An 18,517-nucleotide genomic window follows, 5' to 3' on the forward strand; every position below is an offset into this window, starting at 1 on the left:
ACAATAAGGGAAAGCAAGTTTCTTTCATCCAAGATGTCATGCCATACCTCAATGTTTTCTTCATGTCGATCGTAGAACAATCTTCAAGTCGAAATCATGTATAACGTCCAACACGCAAGAAGAGAGAGCCACTAATCCACTCATCTTCTGCTGCCAGTCCTTCCTCCAAATCGCACTCTTCCACCACCCCGTTTTCCCGCGCCACTTCCACTTCGAAATCGCTGCTTCTGAGACTGGTCTTTCCTCTTCTCGACGCCTAGACCTCGTCTTTGCTGCTTGGGATCCCTTCCCTTGCCACTGGGGGACTTGGGAGATCCAGAACCCTGCATGATCCGTCTCGCAACCTGTCTCGCCTCTGCAACGTCCAACTCCATCTCATCATCGCCTCTGTCGCGAGTCTCCTGCTTCGATTTCTTCTGCATTCCGGATTTGACTTTCAGCCTGCCTTTCTGGCCCCTTCTTACGGCATCAGCGCCAGACACCGCGTCGAGATACGCGTTGACCGAGTTGTCTTGATTTCCAGAGCCAGACATGACAACATCGGCGTCACCGCCTTCACCGTCTTGGTCGCCGCTGAAGACAAGTTTGCCATCCTCATTTACCTTTGCTTTCGTATTCTTCGTCCCGGGACGCACATCCCTCAGTCGTCCCAGTTTTTTGGTAGCAATGCTCGCCATGCTTCGCGGATCGAGAAGATCGAGTGGCTCTTCGTCCTCTTCATCTTGACGGATATACTGCTCATTCCCTCTGTTCCTGCCAGCCGCTGAATATTTCTTGAAGGAAACTCCTGACATAGTATCGTTGTCATCATCTTCATCGTCGCTGCCTTCAATTTCCGAATCGTCTTCGTCAGAGCCATAGACAGCCTCATCGAACTCATTGTCATATATCTTCGTCGTAGCTCCCTCATCTTCATCGATCTCTTCATCGTCTTTCTTCTTCCGCCTCCCTCGCTCTCTCCGCTTGCGGATATTTACCACCATCTTCCTATCCTCACCACCAACCCAACTTTCAACCTTGGCTGAGTCGAACCTTCTCAGACACCGATCTAATATCCCCTTGACCTTGGCCCTCAATCGCCCTTTGTTCTCTTTACTCCAAACCATTAACCCGGGCACAATATTTGGCATTCTGGGTTCCAGCATTTCTGTGGGCAATACCACGACCATAACCTTGATAAATCCAAGCACCGCACGGACGATTTCGCGGTTGTTCGACTGCAAAAACATGGAGACGGTATCCACAAGCTCCTCTTTCGTCTTATCGCTTAACCGCGAGTGAAACTCAAAAAATAACCGGCTGAGTGCGATGATACTGGCCGCGACCATGTGTGGAGCCACACCAGCTAACCCGGCGCTCACCATGGTGAAAACCTCCTCCAGAGTTGCCGGCGCGTCCGGAGAATCGTCCGGCATGTGCGGTACGAGGTGATTTCGAATCGTGGTACCGGGAGGATTGGACGGGCTTGAGATTTTATTCGTGAGCGCGATGAGCAGATCAAATCCCGCAGTACGAGCTTTCTCATTGCTATCTTTACAAGCCAACACAACTTCACTGAGCATGCTTGGAATGAAATGGAGGTCAGTAAGAGGGAGGAAAGAGACGAGTGTATCAATCGCAAGGATGCGATCTCGTCGGGCAGGGACGGGCGTTATTTCTGAAGTCCGAAGAATCAATTCTTGCAGTTCCCCGTTGCGGGCAGCGAGCGCCTCTGCTCCAACAGGGGAAGTCGATAATCTGGGAATGAGCTTGTATGCTTTCTTGATGAGTTGCGGATCGGATTTCAGGATTGTTGGGTTAGTCAAGATGTTGGAAGAGATGGAGAAGAGGGAGGAAAAGGTCGATCTTGGTAAATGGACGGAGAGCGCGATGACGAGATCGAGTAGGGTGTGAGAGGTTGGAGGGAGTTTGCTGCTAGATGGTTGGTTTTGTTCCTTTTTTCGAGGTGGCTGATCGGCTGGAGGAAGTACATCTTGGAGCATCTTTGACACTCGCTCAAAAGTGTCCACCAAATCCTTCTCGGGTGTAATGCTGAGGTAGCTATTAATACATTGTAAAATGTATGCACGAGACTGGGGTAATGTTTGACTGTAGACATTGAACAGAACGGCCAAAAGGTTGCCCGCGAAATGGGCCAAGTGCTGAATATTCTTCTCTGCATCTGGCCTTTGTATTCGGCGTTCTAGCAATAGGACCTCATCCGGAAGATCCGATGCTAGGAGTGCCTGGTTTGATTCCACTAGATTCTGTAGGCCTCGACACAGATCAACTCTCAGATCAGCCTGCTTGTAAAGAAGATTTGAGATCATCTCAGCAAAGGGCTGGTCAAAGGCCGTTTGCAAGTCGAGGGGAAGATTGCAATAGCCTGGCAAGGTCGCCCAGACTTGCTGGACCACAGTCTCGAAGACCTTAATGTCCATTGTCTTCTCAACGTTGCCATGATTGATGATCCGCTGATACATCACCTCGCTGAGAGGGACTAGATCGGTTCGGAAATGTGCTATATTCGTGTTGGATACGTGATCTCTCAGTAACGGGAGAAGCCATGCTCTGCCGGGTTGACCTGGCTGTGGTTTGATAAGATTGTGAGGGAGAACGCTCAATACGGCACCGGGGCCAACGTTGCGAATAGCATGACCAAGGACTGCGTCTGCTTCCTTCTTGCCTTGGAATCCCTCGTGACTTCGTAACTCACCGATTGCCTTTACAATAGGGAGCAAGAACGGATCACCCCGCCACCGGAGCACATCAAAAATGGCGCTCAGAGTGCTGAAGACCTCCATCCAGGCTGTCTGATATTTCACGGACAGGAGGTCAAGGGCCTTTTTCGAGAGCTGCTCTAGCAGCTTTTCGTCATAAACAGACGGGTCAGATATGACACTGTCCGGAATACAGTTTGCGAGGAACGAAATGAGACATTCCGACGCCGAGACTCTGATGTTGTGAGATGGACTCGTCAGAAAAGGTGTCACTAGATCCCAAAGCTCCGGCAACTTCGCGAAAGTGTCTTCGGGCTCAACCACTGCGGCTGTGCCGTAGGCCCTCGACAAGATTGCTATCCAGGAAGGCAGCAGCTGAGAGTCGTTCTGCGGAGGCTTCAAATCCACGATCGCTTCCAGCAAGCGTGGCAATTTTGAAGATGAAACTTCATCCTGCATTCCCTCGAATATCACTTCGAACACCTCAAAAGCGCTCATGACCAAGTAGTCATTCCTCGACCTGGATATGGACAGCAACAACTCGCAGAGTGATTCGATCTTCTTGCTTGGCCACCCACCCGATGCAACCGCAACAGTTTTGGTCAGTTGCAGAGCATGAATCACGGCGGGCTCATGGCTGTCGTCCGGTCGACCCTTCTGCCGCCGTACCTGATGAACTAGGTCCACAGCGTTCTTGAGATTATTCTGTGCTGCCGCTGCGCACAGCTCGGCGGCCGGGTGATCAATCGCAGGCCCCGGTGGAGGATTCTTCAGAACATTGGTTATGGCCTCCTGCGCTCGTTTCCTTATTTTAGGTCTTGTGTCAATAGCCAGTGTGAGCAATACCGGGACTGTCTGCCGGGGGCTGGCTAGAGTCTGCGGAAGATTCCATGCTGCAGCATCTTGGGCAATCAACAGCGACTCCAGACATCCAATGGCTGACCGTAACAAAGGTCCGTTCGCTGAAGAGGCGTTTAGGTAGGGCGCCAACAATGACAGGATCGTGGTGAATTGAGAGCGGAGGAGGCTTGTAGGTACATGGGAAGTGATCAGATCGAGCAGGTAGATAGCCGAGGTGACAACGTCGTTGTCCCCTCCTGCAGAAGTAGATTGCTTCAAGAGGGCGAGGAGAGCGGCAAAGTATGCCGTGGGAGTGAATTTTGTTTTCTGCTCAGTGAGGGTTTCTTCGATCGAGGACAGGACTACAGCAGTCTGCGAACGGGTCAGTGAATTTTGGAAGACGACAATTGGGCCAAAAACATACATGCTGTTGACTCTGGAGGTTAGGCGACTTTATCTTGGCCAATTTCTCCTCGAGGGCCATCTTGACGGCAATATGAGCAGGCGGGAATGCTCAACGGTGCTGGGTGCGGTGCGGTGTGTCCGTCAAAAAGTCAAGTGCGGGCAACTTTTTTCGATTCGGGGGTTGCCGATGTTTTGCCGGCAGCCTTGTCAGCCTTGGTCAGCCTCGTTATCGACAAGCCTGGCGACAACCATTGCAGTTGACAGGTGATAGAGTACACTCAAAGCAGGAGATAAGGACGTCCACAGATTTCACTGCGGGGCATGCTATTGATTTCGAAGTCCTACGAAACTTGTAGGTCTCATCAGACTCATAGTGGCTTGCCACAGGAGCGTCAAACTCCTAGAATTGTCCGTTCTGATGCTGTTACACAAGTTGATTTTTGGGAACTGAACTTTCTCTGGGATTACCTGGAATAGCTGGTGCTGAGCCGTTCACCATTTCCTTGCCAGCTTGTCGTGTCAATTAGGGAACCAGTTTTTGATAACAGGCGCCGTAGGAATTCCTAATGCCACCTTTCGAAAATACTGTCGAGTCTGAGGTATTGACTGTCGACCTACAGTCAGCCGAGCCCAAGCATACCCTCATCTAGAAGTGGCAGCGTCGGTTGAGACTCACCAGTTGATTCTCCACGGCGTACCTCATCAGCAGATCATACTGTGCCAGAATCATCTCCGCGCGCTGCTTGCGCTGCTTTTTCTCGTACTCCTCCCTTGTGCAAGGTTGGTTTGGGAGGCGGTCATGATGATCTACCACCGAGACTCTAGAGGGGTATTTGTTCGCATTTCCGCTCATGTCCGGGATTTGGGCACTTGAGATTATAGTTGAGAACATCTCGCTCGGGGCACGAAATAGCTGCTTTATGTGGTGACGTGGGAAAACATGGAATGCAGTGGCTGACACATCAAGAAGGCCGTGATGGTTGAAGGTTCTCTGGTCAGGATTATCCATCCTGACTCGAAGACAGAAACTACGAGGTACTGAAAAGCGTGACTAACGATGGGTGAGCTTGGGGCAACTACAGAGTTGCAAAGCACGTGCCACTACCATCATCAATCTCGGAGCCTTTCATCGAAAGTTCAGGTCAAGTTTTCGAGTGTCAAGTCTAGAAGGAACGAAAAGATGTGGTTCAAATGTGCTTGCACTGAGAGTAATGTTTTGACACATCAATCGTCCATGGGCCATTGAGCAAGGCACAGAATAGTTTAAAACCCCCATCTCACCTCTTCCAAACTCGCAGACCTCATATGGCATCGCCGTACTCAGCTGTAATGCATTCATGCCACACATATCCTCCCCACATCTGCCTTCGGGTTTTGATCAAGAATTCCACCCTCGTTCTAAGTTGTGCAAGTCGCCGAATGTACCGGGAAAAATTTCATCATTTCCCCTTGTTTCAGTCGTAAAATTTTAGACAAGATTTTTTTGCAGCCCATACCCACCAAATGAGGTAGTCCCGTATAGTGCCAAATCCGCCTCCCGTCCAAAATGACCCTCATGAAACGCCGTTATGTTGATTTGCCATGCCGCTAAATGCTGAAGGACCAAACAGACGTCTGTACACACCGGCCTCTGCCGGTGGCTGGATATCACTTCGAAGAAACATTATGATTAGAATTAACATCCGTTCACCAGCGAGTTCTTGGGCCACGAGTAGCCAGTATCGGGCCTGAAATCAATGTTAGCTCAATTCGCAGACCAGGCAGGAAGAGGTAAACCTTACCAGCTCGTTACATTCGGGTTGTGATACACCTCGTAATGATTGTTAATGTATTCGGTCGTCTCATATCCTTCAGGGTCGCAGCTCATTTTGCCATTGTCATCTTGATAGATGCGGATGTAGTCGAGCCGCATGGTAGCTGGCATGAGAGGCGCTAGTCCGGTCAAATTCAGAGCAGAGAAACCAGGCGACATGCCAAAGTTGGCAATGATCGACATTGGCTCCTCAGGCACAACTCTTTGAGCAACGTTGCCATTGGGACCCAAAGCTTGACCTTCCAGACGCCAGACAGGAGACTCGCCAACGAACCAAGTGATGTCGCCCTCAGCACCGGGGGTGTATTCGAAGGCGTATACTTGATAAGCATTTCCATCATACCATGCATTGTTCAGATTTGACAAGCCTGAAACTGCTTGCTGGAAAGGTCCACCTTTGTATGTGTTCATGGCTGTGACCGAGAAATCAAACACTTCAACGAAGTCGTAATTGGGCTGATACCAGATGTCAAAGGGGGCCACCTGGAAGGACTGAGAGACCATTCCAATCTGGTTACCTTCGGCATCAAGGGTGCCGACGCTCGCTTCGAGCACATCAATTTCGGGGGCAGATCGAGATTTTCCGGGAGTCGGATGGTCCTCACCGGAGCATGTGCAGGCCGGAAGTCGCATGCCTGGAAGGTAACTGATGCCATCGGGAGAGCTCTGGTTTGCTGTGATGCCAGCGTCGCAGACATCTGCGTACGAGTAAGGCCACAGACCGTCCGTTGTCGCGGCGTAGCCGGGTCTTCCGAGGTTCCCCATCGACCAAAACCCAGGCCAGAAGCCGACCGTGTCGCCACGGCCAGGGAGGGAGATGCTGGTCTCCAGTCTGCCGCCCTTGAAACACAGCTGATTCCAGGATTGCAGCATGCCAGAGCGATAGTTCAGGCCATGATTCTGGAAAGCATCGAAGCGCAATTCCAATACACCATTGTTTGTGGTGGCCGCATCAGGATCGTACCACTCCAAATCCCTTGTCACACCGTACCAGATGTCCACCGCAGTCCAGTAGGGGTCATCTCCTTCGTAGAACGTTCGTCCTGGTTTAGAGAACTCGTCCGAAAAGACCAAATTCCACGTATTGCCGTGAAAATCTTTCTTCGTCTTGACCGAATCAGGAGTGTCGGGATCAATGAGACCAGTTCGCATATTCTTGAGTAACGGAACCTTGCCATTCCCTATACAAGCGTTTGTGTCTGCGCAGGGGTTTGGTGATGAGGTTATTTTCTGGACAAATGTCCTAATTATCACGGGTTAGCAAGCAGACCTAGCGAGTGAGAGGAGGTACGAACAGAACAGGGTATCCCACAAACAGGACCAGTATGCCGATTGTGATTAGGGCAAGGCCGCCGACATTAACCAATCCTCTTCTGTTGAATATATCGCAGTCACGGTCCTTGTCGTTGGGATCAGGGTTGTGGAGGTAATCGTCTTTTTCGACGTCTTCTGGGAAGAGAAGGAGACCGGCAGACGGCAGAATATTATATTTTTCTGATACTGTTTGGGTATTGACGTCGTTGTCATCACTGCCGGCTCTTGAACCTGGTCTTGATTGACTGGAGTCTCTGAACGGATTCTCGAAACCTCTGCTATCTCTGCTCTGATCCGATTCCCAGCTTGACCGACGGGATGAGTAACTTGACCGAACGGGGGATCTCAGGGGTGAACCATCGTCTCTGAATCTGTTTGAGCGGCCTGTGACCGGGGGTAACAGTCTCTCTGCCGAATCCTGGACGCGATCTGAGGAGTAGACATTGTTTAATTGTGGCCGTGAGGTGGTCGGCCTGGAGGTGGTCGGGACTAGGGTCCTCGAGGAACTGCTCGCGTCGGTGTTGAGCAAGTCGTCTTGACCTGAATTGAGACGAATATGAGGGGGGACTCGAGGGGGCGATGAGGAGCTGTTGCTGTGGGACGACATTATAAGATGGCGACCGACTCGTCGTCAAGGAGATCGATCGCCAACACAGACAGGAACCGGGTAGGAGCACAGTATTTGTCCGGCTACAGAGACGAGATCGAAGAGGGCTGAGTTCGATTTTAGGGTTGGGGAACTGAAGGAAGAATGTCTTAGGGCCGGCCGCAGTTTTCAGAGGACGGTGTGTGGAGGATGCCAACCAGCGAGAGCGTAAGCAGTGCAGATTAGGCGAACAGGTGGTTGAAAATAGTAAGGAGATCGGGAGGGAGTGAGGATAAGACGCCGATGGGGTTCAAAGGAGCAGGGCGAGAGGGTCTTGGTGATCTTGTAGAGCGAAAAGGCCTCGCTGTGCAATGAGGTTGAGTTCGTGGTGGTGAGGCTGCACAAAAGTCGCACTCCTTTCTTGCCAGCAGGAAAGAGAGACTAGCTTCTGCCAACTGCAAGGCAGGGATGTTGGGGCGGCGCAGAATAAGGATAGCGATGTCGACACAGAATCCGAGGGAGGGGAGGATGTCGTGTTTGGAAAACGAATGGAACTTCTCTAACTGCAGAGAATGGCCGAGCAAGGAACAAAGAAGAGGGTGTTGTGTTGTTGACCTTCGAGTCGCAGTTGACAGGTTTCTCAGGATACAGAAGTTTAGACGGTTGGAACGGCAGAAAGAGGCTTTGGGGGGGCAGAGAGGGCTGCAGGGCGGCAGGGGAGTGGGCTACAGCCTACGAGGAACGGGCTACGGGGGGGCAACTGGGCTAAACTTTAGTGGGCGGGCAGGTGGTCCGCTCCCTGAGCCTCCTTACGAGTGGCCCACAGCCGAGCCTAGTGCCGCAGTGTCTGTGCCCTAGCAGGTAGTGAGCTTCAGCTGTAACTGCCAGGTGCTGGGCCTCATCTCAGCCTGGGGGAGAGGGGACTTGGATGATCCTCGCTGCAGATTCATTATAAATGGGCCACCGGTCTGGAGCAGGGAGCAGTTATAACCGCCAGCAGGAGTACCTTGCTGAATGGTTTCTTGAACGAGCAGAGGATGGTGGAGTATGTGCTGCAACTACATAGGCATGCATGTTATTGCTGTATGTACTACTTTGGCACACCGGAGACCGTGTTGTAAATCGGGACTCGGTCGGTACTGTACCTGCATGTCGGCTGGTCCTGCGCTGCCTCTTCACTTTTCCTCCTGCAAAGAGTCGAAACTGCGGCCTCGAACCTTCGCAAACACACAACACGAACTGCTCGTACTGGGTACTGGGTACTTTTCTTTGGATTGCCCTCCAACACGAACCTCCTTAGCTCTCGTCTTCTCGTGTTCTCGCTGCTGCGGTATCCCTCTCCTCTTGCGTGCTATATTTTCCAACTCCCTCTGAGCCCTCCTAATCTGAAAGTGCTCTCATCTAGTACAAGTCTCAGGTTGAGCTGCAGATCTCCCTCTCCTCAATCATGATTTCCTCGTTCCCCCTGGCCGAGACTTGTCGCGGCCCACGGCGTGGCCAGCCCACCCAGATCCAAGCAACTGGGGAAAAGGAAATCTGAGGGATGCGTGTCTTTGGCCCAAAAACAAACCCAGCATTGCCCAGCACCAAGCGGCCTCCGAAAAGAGTTGACGCGTTCATGGGCCGCAGTGGCACAGCAGTGCCCCATGCCGTCTGCGGCTTCACCCTCGAATTCGTGCTGAGCCCCATGAGCCTGCTGCTCGCTGCACGCAACCTGGGACAGATGAGCAAATCACGGCCGCCAGTGGCGCTACTCTGATCGAATTACCGTGGTGCTGACGCCCAGAGACTGGTAGCAAGTGGGGGATGGATCCTGGAACAATCTGACGGCGCCTTGATTTCGCCTGTTTCCTCAATCTCAGCTCCGTTTTGATTCGCTTTTGCCGTTCAGGGGGCCGCCACACCAGCGTGCGACTGGCCAGAAGAATTGACCTTCGTACCATGCAACATCCTTCGCCGTTGTCCCGTCTATTCTTAAATTTGTGCCAAGGATGAGCTTTCCGGTCTCTGGAAGAGAGAAATGCGTCTTGTGACATGCTCTAGAACACACCAGCATGATATACAGAAGACAAAATCTGGCCTTTTCAATGGATAGGGTACTCTCTGTAAGTACGAAGTACGGAGTACCTTGATCCAGGGGTCTCACCCTGGTGCTTTTACCGGTTCATCCTTGTCCTTGATTGGCGGCTATGAGTTTGATTCGTTTCGGTTATCACTTGGACTCTCTGCGGTGCCAAAGGCGGAATTTTGTCACGGTCATCAAACAGTGACGCGTTACAAGTACCTACTTACGGAGCACCTCGTATCTCTCCTACCTAGTACCGAGTATCATTTCCCCTGTCTTTCATTGATGCAACTTCGGATATTGTCCCAGGCATCGAGAACCCCACATATAGACTGTCATTCTGCATGTCGTTTCTGATTCGGCACCTGATCGTTCTCTGGAATTGCCCTGGATATTGAAACCTGTGGCTCCATGGGTATGTGCTGCATTTACCTACATAGGAATAGGCATCTCTACTCGTATCTTGGAATTTTGATTGTTATCCTGTCAGGCAACACATATACAGCTCATTACGTACCTAGGTGGCCAAAAACTTATCTGGCAAAGGGGATGTCACAGAGATGTTTCAGAAGAGAGTGCGCATTTATCGGTCTACAAGCCACCTGGGTTGACATAGAACATGGAGTCTGCCGGAGTCTTTTCATATCTTTTTGCTCGACCCCAGAAATGTGCCCGAAATGCCACTCGGTCGTATGCATGGCATACAGTTTACGCGTAGCGCGCCTCCAACCAACCCCATCAAGGACATTTGCGATGGTCTTTCTTGACCAGCCACGGCTTCCGGTGTGCATCCCATGCGCTCCGTTTCCCTTGTACGCGGGCTCCTTTTCTTTTAGCTCTCTACCGCCTTGGTCACGACGCCGACCAGCATTCTCTCCCCGACCGTCAAGATATAATACTCGACTCTCGTCTTGCTGACTTCCACTCTATAAATCTTGACTCCCGCCTTCCCCTTTTCCGCCTGCTCCACCCTCTGGATGACTTCGCCATACTGTCCCCTCGGATCAAAATCCCGAGTACTCAGCTCCTCCACGGCCCCAACTGACCTGGGCGCAAGATACTTTGCGAATTCCTCGGCTGAGGGGAGCTCCGAGCCGGCATAGTTGAACAGCACAGGCTCAAATGGCGAGTCTGTGTCGGAGGTATACGTGAAGTCTGGAAGCGACTTCAAGGAGGCTGGCAAAGCGTCTGAAGAGGAAGTTGTTGGGTCCAGCTTCGACCGTTGTTGAGAGGTGGACTCTGATTCTGCAACAGTCTGGCCGGCCTTGGGGTTCGCGTTCGCCTTTTCTAGAAAGGACAGGTAGGAACTGTCGTCTGACATGGTGTTGGAATTGATGTGCTGAGAAGGAGTCGATGATCCTGCCGTCTTGATGGTGGTAGAGTGTAGACGAGGTGCAGGGAATTTTCTAGTCGTTGACGCTCTAGGTCTCGACAGTGGCAGCAACGCCGTTGTCGAACGGTTCCCCAGAAGTCGCGAATGAGCACCTGATATCTGGTGCTGGTGCTGTTGCTGTGAGGCGATACGAATAGACTGTGCGATAATCTCTTCTCTATGGAGGCTTGTTAGTGCGCACGGTCTGAGCATTCGGACGTTTACAGTGTGTACTTGTAGCGACGGCTTTATATCATGTCATTTTTTACAAGCTGCCAGCCTTCAGATTCAACAATGACGTCATTGTCGGAAAACTGTTTGTCCTGTTTGTGCCGCTGGTCTCGACCCTTAGCGCCTGGTTATTTGTTCATCGTACCCCAGACTTCGAGCCAAACAGTATTCTTACCATCACGGAACAATTGCTCGCATTTTCTCGCAAGGCGGCCCCCGTAAGGCTTACGGCGCCACCAGTCTCTGCTCCCTGCACGTCCTCGTACGCAGTGTGGCGGCTGAGGGCATCAGCCGGTGGTGACGCAGCCTTGCACCAACTACATACCTGGGTTAGGTACATACGAGTATCTAAAAGTCTAGATTCTTATCAGGGTGCGAACCTCGACACGGCAGAACAATCGATCACCTTGCCGGGATTGAGGGCGTGCGCTCAGGCGACGGGCGATCTTTGCATGGCTCTGTACGGAGTTCTATACATGCCTACATTTGAATGGGGACATGTTTTGGAGCTCACCGCGACTTTCCACACGCACAGTCCGTTTCACTTGTTGACGCCGCTGCCGAAGCCATGCAAGGTTGTGGGCTCCTCCTGTAAGGGTATGTAATCGCTGACGTTCAGAGTATGCAAGCCGGGGTTCAAGGAAGTCCCCGCTCGGGCGATCAAGACATACGAGAGTCAAGAGCGGGATGCTTCTATTATCTACATTGAGCTTTGGGGCAGACCGATGGCTAGGGCGCAAGCATTGAGTGCCGTTCCAAGCGCATTGAAATTTGGATTTAATTTTCCCACTCCCACAACAAGACTTGCCATACTACATAGGTATGTATCACTCCGCTTGGAAATCAAGGAGAACAGACAAGTCTGTTGGTATCTCATGCTTGCGTTGCTCATGTCTCCCTTAACAACCGAGCATAAAGACACTCATTTTCCGGTTGCTGATGCTACGCCATGCACCTCCAGTACCACCTCCCAGGAGCTCTTCCCCATACTCACGAAGCAGCGACAAGATCCTTCTTGAGCGTACCCAAGAATTGCTTCTTCTCCTGGGGTGTCTGGTACGCACCGTGACCGAACTCCGAGGATGTGTCGATCCATTTGAGCTCGACTTTCTCCAGTGCCTTGCGAGACGTGTGTGGGAACATTGACTTGCGGAGGGTCATGACTCGCTTCTTGACCCCTGGCACAGAGCCCTTGAGGAGGACGAAGTCATTCTTGACCACGCCATAGCGGACGAATCCGCCCATTCTGTTCGACAACGTCAGGGCTTCGGACACACAAAGCCACGTGGAGGAGAACTTACGGTGTAATCTGCTTTTCTACAACGTCAAAGTCTGTAGCCGCGTTATTCTCATCAGAGCCCTTCCCAATGCGGTACACCTTGTGGTTAACTGAGGTACGATGGTGGTAACCCATCTGACCAGCACGGGCAACCGTCCACTGGACGTGCGAAGGATGCCAAGCACCAATACAGGCGACTTTTCTCAGACCCTTGTGTGTCTTTCTCGGAAGCTTTTTGGTGCCCCATCTGCTGGTTACACCCTGGAAGCCATGGCCTTTGGTGACGGCGATGCAGTCGATCATCTCGTCTTGCTCGAAGATGCTGCTAATCTCAACTGGCTTCTCGAACAATCCGTGGCCGAAATCGACTTTCTCTGCCACACTGCCACCATTGATCTGAATCTCCATCAAATGTGCCTTCTTCTGCTTGAGGGGCGTCTGACGGATCTGAGTATGAGCAAGTACACGGACGACTGTGCAGTATTTCTTGATGCGCTCGAGTTCCCGAGTGATTGAGGCACCCTTGTTCTCGGAGTGGTTCTTCGCGTACTTGGTGAACGCCTTCTTCTTAGATCGATACCAGTTCTTGTAGAAGCGGCGCTTCACTTCGTCAGAGAGATGTTCGGCCCACACGGTGGTAAGGGAACGCAGGCCGCGGGGTGTTTCGATGTAGCCGACGAGGCCGACGACGATCATCTAGCAAGAGATCAGCCTTAACCACGTACCCATCAGTGCCAGCTTTCTTTGAGACTTACAGGGGGGGTCTCGATTACAGTCACAGCCTCCACAATCTCTTTCTTGTGCATCTTCGCACCAGGTCTATCAAGGTCGCGGACAATTGTGGTCATCCCGGCCTTGTATCCCATGGCAGCGGTGAGATGAACTGGTTTCTTTGGGTCATCCTTTGGAAAGCTGGACCAAATGTTTCAGCTTCGACTCATTGAAAGACGAGTCATGACTTCTAGAGAACCAGAGTATCCTACCTCTTGACCTTGCCTCGGTGTCTTGCGGCTCGCTTTCGCGGAAGGAAAGCCAGTGAGCCTGTCGAGAGGGATGTGTTAGCCCAGAGAGCCATTTCTATGGAAGCAGGAGGCAATCAGATGGGAAGGGATTTTACCGTGTCGCGGTGCCTCGAACTTTCGGTGAGACCTATATCAGATATTAGCAGATGCATATATTGAATTAGAGCAATACTGACATCTTGTTTGAACGAGGAGCAAAGTTGTCGTGGACTGTCAAGCTGAAGCGTAGCAGTCAATGTGGAACACGAGAAATTCGATATTTTGATAAAAGTGCGCACCGAACCGCCAAGATTTTCGTCAGTCACGTGATCACAACGTCCGCCGATAATTGTCCCTCAGCAGAGTCTTCCTACACCGAGCGGGAAATCCTGAAAAGACAGTGGTAGAGGGTTGCCTAGTATCTAGTTGTCGTTATTTCGTACTCTTGAGAAAAAGCAAAATACATGTGCTCATTTTACAGAACGAAGTACCAATGCGACTGTGGATTTTTTCCAACGATGGGCCCCCGGCTCAAACTTGCTGCTGTACAAATCCAGCCAAACCCAGCACCAAAAAAAATCACAATGGAAAAGATCCTGACTAGTGTCAAACCGACTATGCTGCATTCTCTTGCTTTGGCGTTACTGTCGGAGGAGGTGCCGGGACTTGGGGGCTGCTCAGAGCTGCCGAAGGTGGAGCCCGCTTATCGTCCTCGCTGTTGTTGTCATAATCCTCGTCTACGTCGACTTTCCGAGCTGCCTGCTCGACCTGTTCTTTCCGATCTTCCTTTGGGGCGTCCAAGATTGATTGCATTGACGGGATCTGCTGAGGGTGACTGTAGGGATGATGTGCTGCCTCAGAGGGGTGGTAGTTCTCATTTGCCCGTCGTTCATTCTCGCGACGAATCTCGGATGAGCTTCGCCTGTAATGATCTTTCGGTGTAGGTAGGCGGCCCGGTGGGCTATTCCGACGGACCGGGTCATCCAGACGCGCACGAGTCTCTTCATTTGCTATCTTCTTGGAAGGTCCTGTATCGGACTCCCACTCACGGCTCCGTTTCATAGCAGAGGGCGGGCGATCGTCACGAGCAGGTCCTTCTGCAGCAGGAAGAGGTGGTGCCACCGATGGCACACCATTAGCAATGCTAGGAAATGGCTGACCAGACTGGAATGTCTGTTGGCGGTAGCCACCCCCTGGAGACTGAGGCCGTTCGTCTCTAAGTGGCCGCAGCTCACTAGGGGGACTGAATGGCCGCCCATAGGGTGGAAGGGTTGAGCCAGAAGCGCTGCCATTAGCATGAGGCGCTGGCGCTCCATTCATGGTAGGAGACGGACGGACTCCACTACCGAAGGCCGTGGGGCGATCCTGCATCGAGATCTGCGGCAGTGTTTGGGGGCCAGGAGGGAACATGCCCGGATTAGCCGGCTGCATCTTGGGCGAGGGGGACTGCAATTTTCGAACAGGTGTCTGACGCGAAGAATCATAGGGACGTGGACCATCCTGACGTGGACTAGGAACACCTCGAGGTGGAGCTCTCATGGTATCGCGTCCTTCGTAGCCGTTAGCCGGTTGCTGTTGCTGTTGCTGTTGCTGTTGTTGTGGCGGCGGCAGAGGCTGCTGCTGTGGCTGTTGTTGCGGCTGCGGCTGCGGCTGCGATTGTTGTTGTCCCGGTGGTGGGTTGATGCCTGCGATACCTCTCGCCCAGTCGTTAACGCGAGCCGGGTCGACTGGAGGTTGTTGTGGTTGCTGGTTTGAGGACGAAGGTCCACCCCATTGAGGACCAGGAGGGCCAACGCCATTCTGATATGCTTGTGGGTGAACATCTTGCGGGACAGGGGCATTGTGCTGATTAGGCCCTGTTGCCGCTCCACTTCTCAGGAGAGCGAGTCGGGCTTTGATGTGAGTGTTTGTGGGATCAAGCTCAGCTGCTCTGGCATATGCGTCGAGAGCGTCAGACGTCTGGTTGTTGCAAGACTCATACTGTGCCAGTGGTCAGTAAGGCAAGGTTGTGAATTGCGTGCGTGACACTCACCAAGGTTCCGAGGTCGTACCACACCTCAGAGATGTACGGATTCAGCCGTATGGCGCGCGAGTATGCATCTAGAGCATCTCGATACTGATTGATTTGATAGTACAGCACACCAATGGAGCACCAAAATGTGGGATTCCGTCCATCGCGGTATACGGCTTGTTGGTAAGCTTCATATGCCTTGGGAAATTTCTGCTGTGCCATGTAACATCTGCCGAGCAGATACCAGCTTTGTGCATCTGAATTGTCTTGGAGGTGGTCAATTGGCGAGATCTACAAAAGAGTCTATCGTGGCACATACCTGAGCTGACCGACTGTTCCAGGTACTCGATAGCCTGATCTTGGCTGGCATAGCTGTTACTCTGTTGGTGATGCAGCCAGCCGAGCTGCTGTAGCACTTTGGCATGTTTCGGATCTCTCTCGAGAACACGCCTGTACGCCGACTTTGCGGCTTCAAACTGCACACAAAAAGTTAGAGGAGCCGGAGACAATTAGAGAATGAGGACTCACATCTTTCTGCTGCTCATACACGTGACCAATCTGGAACCAGATGTCTTCCTCATTCAACGGGCGTGGCGGATCATTGACAATGTATTTGAAGCACTAAAACACCGTCAGGAGAGCCAGCCACAGACGAGCGAGCGACTCACTTCGAGGCTGTGTCCGAATTTTTGTTGCTGTTTGTAAATGATTCCAAGTCTAAAATAAATTTCATTGGCTTTCTCGAAGTCGGGCTGCATCCGCATGACTTGAGAGAAGGCCTCCTCGGCATGTTCTAGGGAGCCATATCGGTCGTAGAGAATTCCAATCCCATACCACAGCTTGGGCTCCTTTATCTTGATGTCAGATACATGGACAAACGAAGGAAGATGTGCGACTGCTTACGTTGGGCTTGGCGAGATAGTAAAGAGCTTGCTGGTAGGCAGTATAGGCCTCTTGCAGATTGTCCATCATCAAATAGCAATGACCTGTTTCTGTGAGTCTTTGCTCAGACGATGCGAAAACTGCCCTTACCTAGGTTACCCCAGGCTTCGCCGTTGGCAGGCTCGACCTTCAGGATGTTTTTGAGATATTCCATAGCTTCAGGGAACTTCTCTTTTGTCCGGAGGATACCAGAGATTGCACCCAAGGTCTGAGTTGACCATTGGTTGTGTCTCAGAGCTTGCTCATATGCGAACAGAGCGCCCTCGTGGTCTCCGAGTAACTCGTTCAACGATCCTGCCATCATCGCGATTAGCATGCATGTTCTGAAGGAGACTAGTTTCACAGCCATACCTATCCTTTGCCAGGTGGATTCGTTCAGCTGTGCCAGAAGGCGTTGGCGCTGCATATGCGCATCAACCGGTGCGGCTCCGTTGATTTGGCCAAAATGAGGGCCGGGCTGCAGGCCGATGACGCCTGGAGGCGATGGATGGGGCACGAGAGCCATTGTTGATCGCTTGGAGATGTGATGCGAGGAGCCTCAGCCGGTGGGCGGGATCAGAAGGAGGGAGCCTTTGGGCAAATTTTCAGTGTCGGCTGCTGCGATGATCTGAGCCGTCGACAGGTCTTGGCTGCGGCTAGATGTACCTCCTCCTATCAAGCTCAAGCGGGGTGTGAGAGGAAAAGGATAGGGTGCACGACGACGCGGTGAAGGGCGTCTGAAGAATGGTAGCTGGGTTGGAGAAAAAAGATGCTCGCCTGCTTGGGACGAACAGAACAGCGAAAACAAGCTAGGGTGACAACGATAGCAGGGAGGGTGCGACAATGACAATGTTATGTCCTCGGGAGATGATAGTAGGGCATGGAGTACGAGATACTGGCGGCGGCGGCGTGAGGAAAAGATCAAACCGAAGTGGTAAAGACAAACAAAGGTATAGCCTGAGCAAGGCGACACGGGAGAAGAAGCTGGTGGAGGATGACGGTGGGAAGACGGGAAGAGGAAGGAGGGCTCTCGTTCTGAAAGCAAAGTCACGGGAAAGTACGCTAGAGGTAGGGTTAGATCTCATGCTGGATCATTTGTCGGCGGGCGAGGAGCAGAGCCGGGCACATCAGGTTGCCATCAGTTGCTAGGCTGCGGCGCACGGGCTCTGAGAATTCTTAGCTTCTCGCTGGCTTGCAACCACCAGCGCCAGGAAGGAGGACAAGCGGAGGGGCGATGGAGCCCTAGGTGATTGGTGTGGACAAGGGGTGGGGACCCGATAGTGCTCGGATCAAGTGGCATGGGCGGTCGATGGGCACTGAGCAGGGATGGCCACTACCACAGTGGGCGGTGGATGGGGCATGCATGGGGTTCCTTTGGGCGTCGAGACGAAGAATCCAGGCGGTGGGGCTGCCACGGCTGGCTTGGTGCAACGGGATTGGGGTTTGTCGGGCGATCCAGCAAGCCCAGGTCAAGGAACGCCTAGTACGAGGTAAGTGCCCATACTTGTAATGTACAGTAGGTGCTTGATACAGAGTGTGCCCAGCCTAGTACCTTGTGGTAGTGGGTCTGTTGCGCCCGTCTGACACTTAAAAATCCTCCTCCTGGCTGCTTGTCGAAGAGGCTTCATTTACTAAGACCTCTGCTGGGGATGTACCCATCTCGCCATCAGACAAATGGCTTGGGGTGGCGCGAGTTTGACGTTGGTACTCCGGACCATCTTCGTGTGCCTGCGACTCGCCAAACAATACCGAGTACGATGCGAACCTGAGCCTGATGCCTGAATCTCCACCAGACTCCCACGGTCAATGCTGTCTTTCTTTTCTGTTAAGACATGTGGTGATGGTGGTGCGTGGTGATACACTCACTAACTCGCTCTTCGTCGCGGTATAATCATCACCCACCAGGCCCATCCCGAGCGTCATGAACATCCGCCGGCAACCCTCCTTACGAAAATGACCGCCGGCACATCCCAAAGGGAA

At 52.3% G+C, this 18,517-nt stretch overlaps 6 protein-coding genes across 6 annotated transcripts; all 6 read right to left on the reverse strand.

Moving 5' to 3' along the window:
• Nucleotides 1-140: 140 nt before the first annotated feature.
• Nucleotides 141-4,023, reverse strand: A1O5_12383 (uncharacterized protein; the record flags this gene model as incomplete). The annotated part of the gene is made up of 2 exons (XM_007752952.1): nt 141-3,911; nt 3,964-4,023. The coding sequence occupies 2 exons, from the start codon at nt 4,021-4,023 to the stop codon at nt 141-143; spliced, it is 3,831 nt and encodes a 1,276-aa protein (XP_007751142.1).
• A 440-nt stretch (nt 4,024-4,463) lies between these two features.
• Nucleotides 4,464-4,836, reverse strand: A1O5_12384 (uncharacterized protein; the record flags this gene model as incomplete). The annotated part of the gene is made up of 2 exons (XM_007752953.1): nt 4,464-4,550; nt 4,621-4,836. The coding sequence occupies 2 exons, from the start codon at nt 4,834-4,836 to the stop codon at nt 4,464-4,466; spliced, it is 303 nt and encodes a 100-aa protein (XP_007751143.1).
• Nucleotides 4,837-5,619: 783 nt separating this feature from the next.
• On the reverse strand, nt 5,620-7,678 carry A1O5_12385 (acetyltransferase; the record flags this gene model as incomplete). Its single annotated transcript, XM_007752954.1, has 3 exons — nt 5,620-5,671; nt 5,726-7,000; nt 7,053-7,678. The coding sequence occupies 3 exons, from the start codon at nt 7,676-7,678 to the stop codon at nt 5,620-5,622; spliced, it is 1,953 nt and encodes a 650-aa protein (XP_007751144.1).
• A 2,876-nt stretch (nt 7,679-10,554) lies between these two features.
• On the reverse strand, nt 10,555-11,043 carry A1O5_12386 (uncharacterized protein; the record flags this gene model as incomplete). Its single annotated transcript, XM_007752955.1, has 1 exon — nt 10,555-11,043. One exon carries the CDS (start codon nt 11,041-11,043, stop codon nt 10,555-10,557), a length of 489 nt encoding a protein of 162 aa, XP_007751145.1.
• A 1,272-nt stretch (nt 11,044-12,315) lies between these two features.
• On the reverse strand, nt 12,316-13,679 carry A1O5_12387 (60S ribosomal protein L3; the record flags this gene model as incomplete). Its single annotated transcript, XM_007752956.1, has 4 exons — nt 12,316-12,571; nt 12,627-13,300; nt 13,360-13,516; nt 13,588-13,679. The coding sequence occupies 4 exons, from the start codon at nt 13,677-13,679 to the stop codon at nt 12,316-12,318; spliced, it is 1,179 nt and encodes a 392-aa protein (XP_007751146.1).
• A 541-nt stretch (nt 13,680-14,220) lies between these two features.
• On the reverse strand, nt 14,221-17,063 carry A1O5_12388 (uncharacterized protein; the record flags this gene model as incomplete). The annotated part of the gene is made up of 8 exons (XM_007752957.1): nt 14,221-15,585; nt 15,638-15,882; nt 15,936-16,092; nt 16,145-16,237; nt 16,285-16,464; nt 16,520-16,602; nt 16,649-16,852; nt 16,910-17,063. 8 exons carry the CDS (start codon nt 17,061-17,063, stop codon nt 14,221-14,223), a joined length of 2,481 nt encoding a protein of 826 aa, XP_007751147.1.
• Nucleotides 17,064-18,517: the final 1,454 nt, after the last annotated feature.

Source organism: Cladophialophora psammophila, assembly GCF_000585535.1.
Source record: "Cladophialophora psammophila CBS 110553 chromosome Unknown aczJe-supercont1.33, whole genome shotgun sequence".
In the NCBI taxonomy this organism is placed as follows: domain Eukaryota; kingdom Fungi; phylum Ascomycota; class Eurotiomycetes; order Chaetothyriales; family Herpotrichiellaceae; genus Cladophialophora; species Cladophialophora psammophila.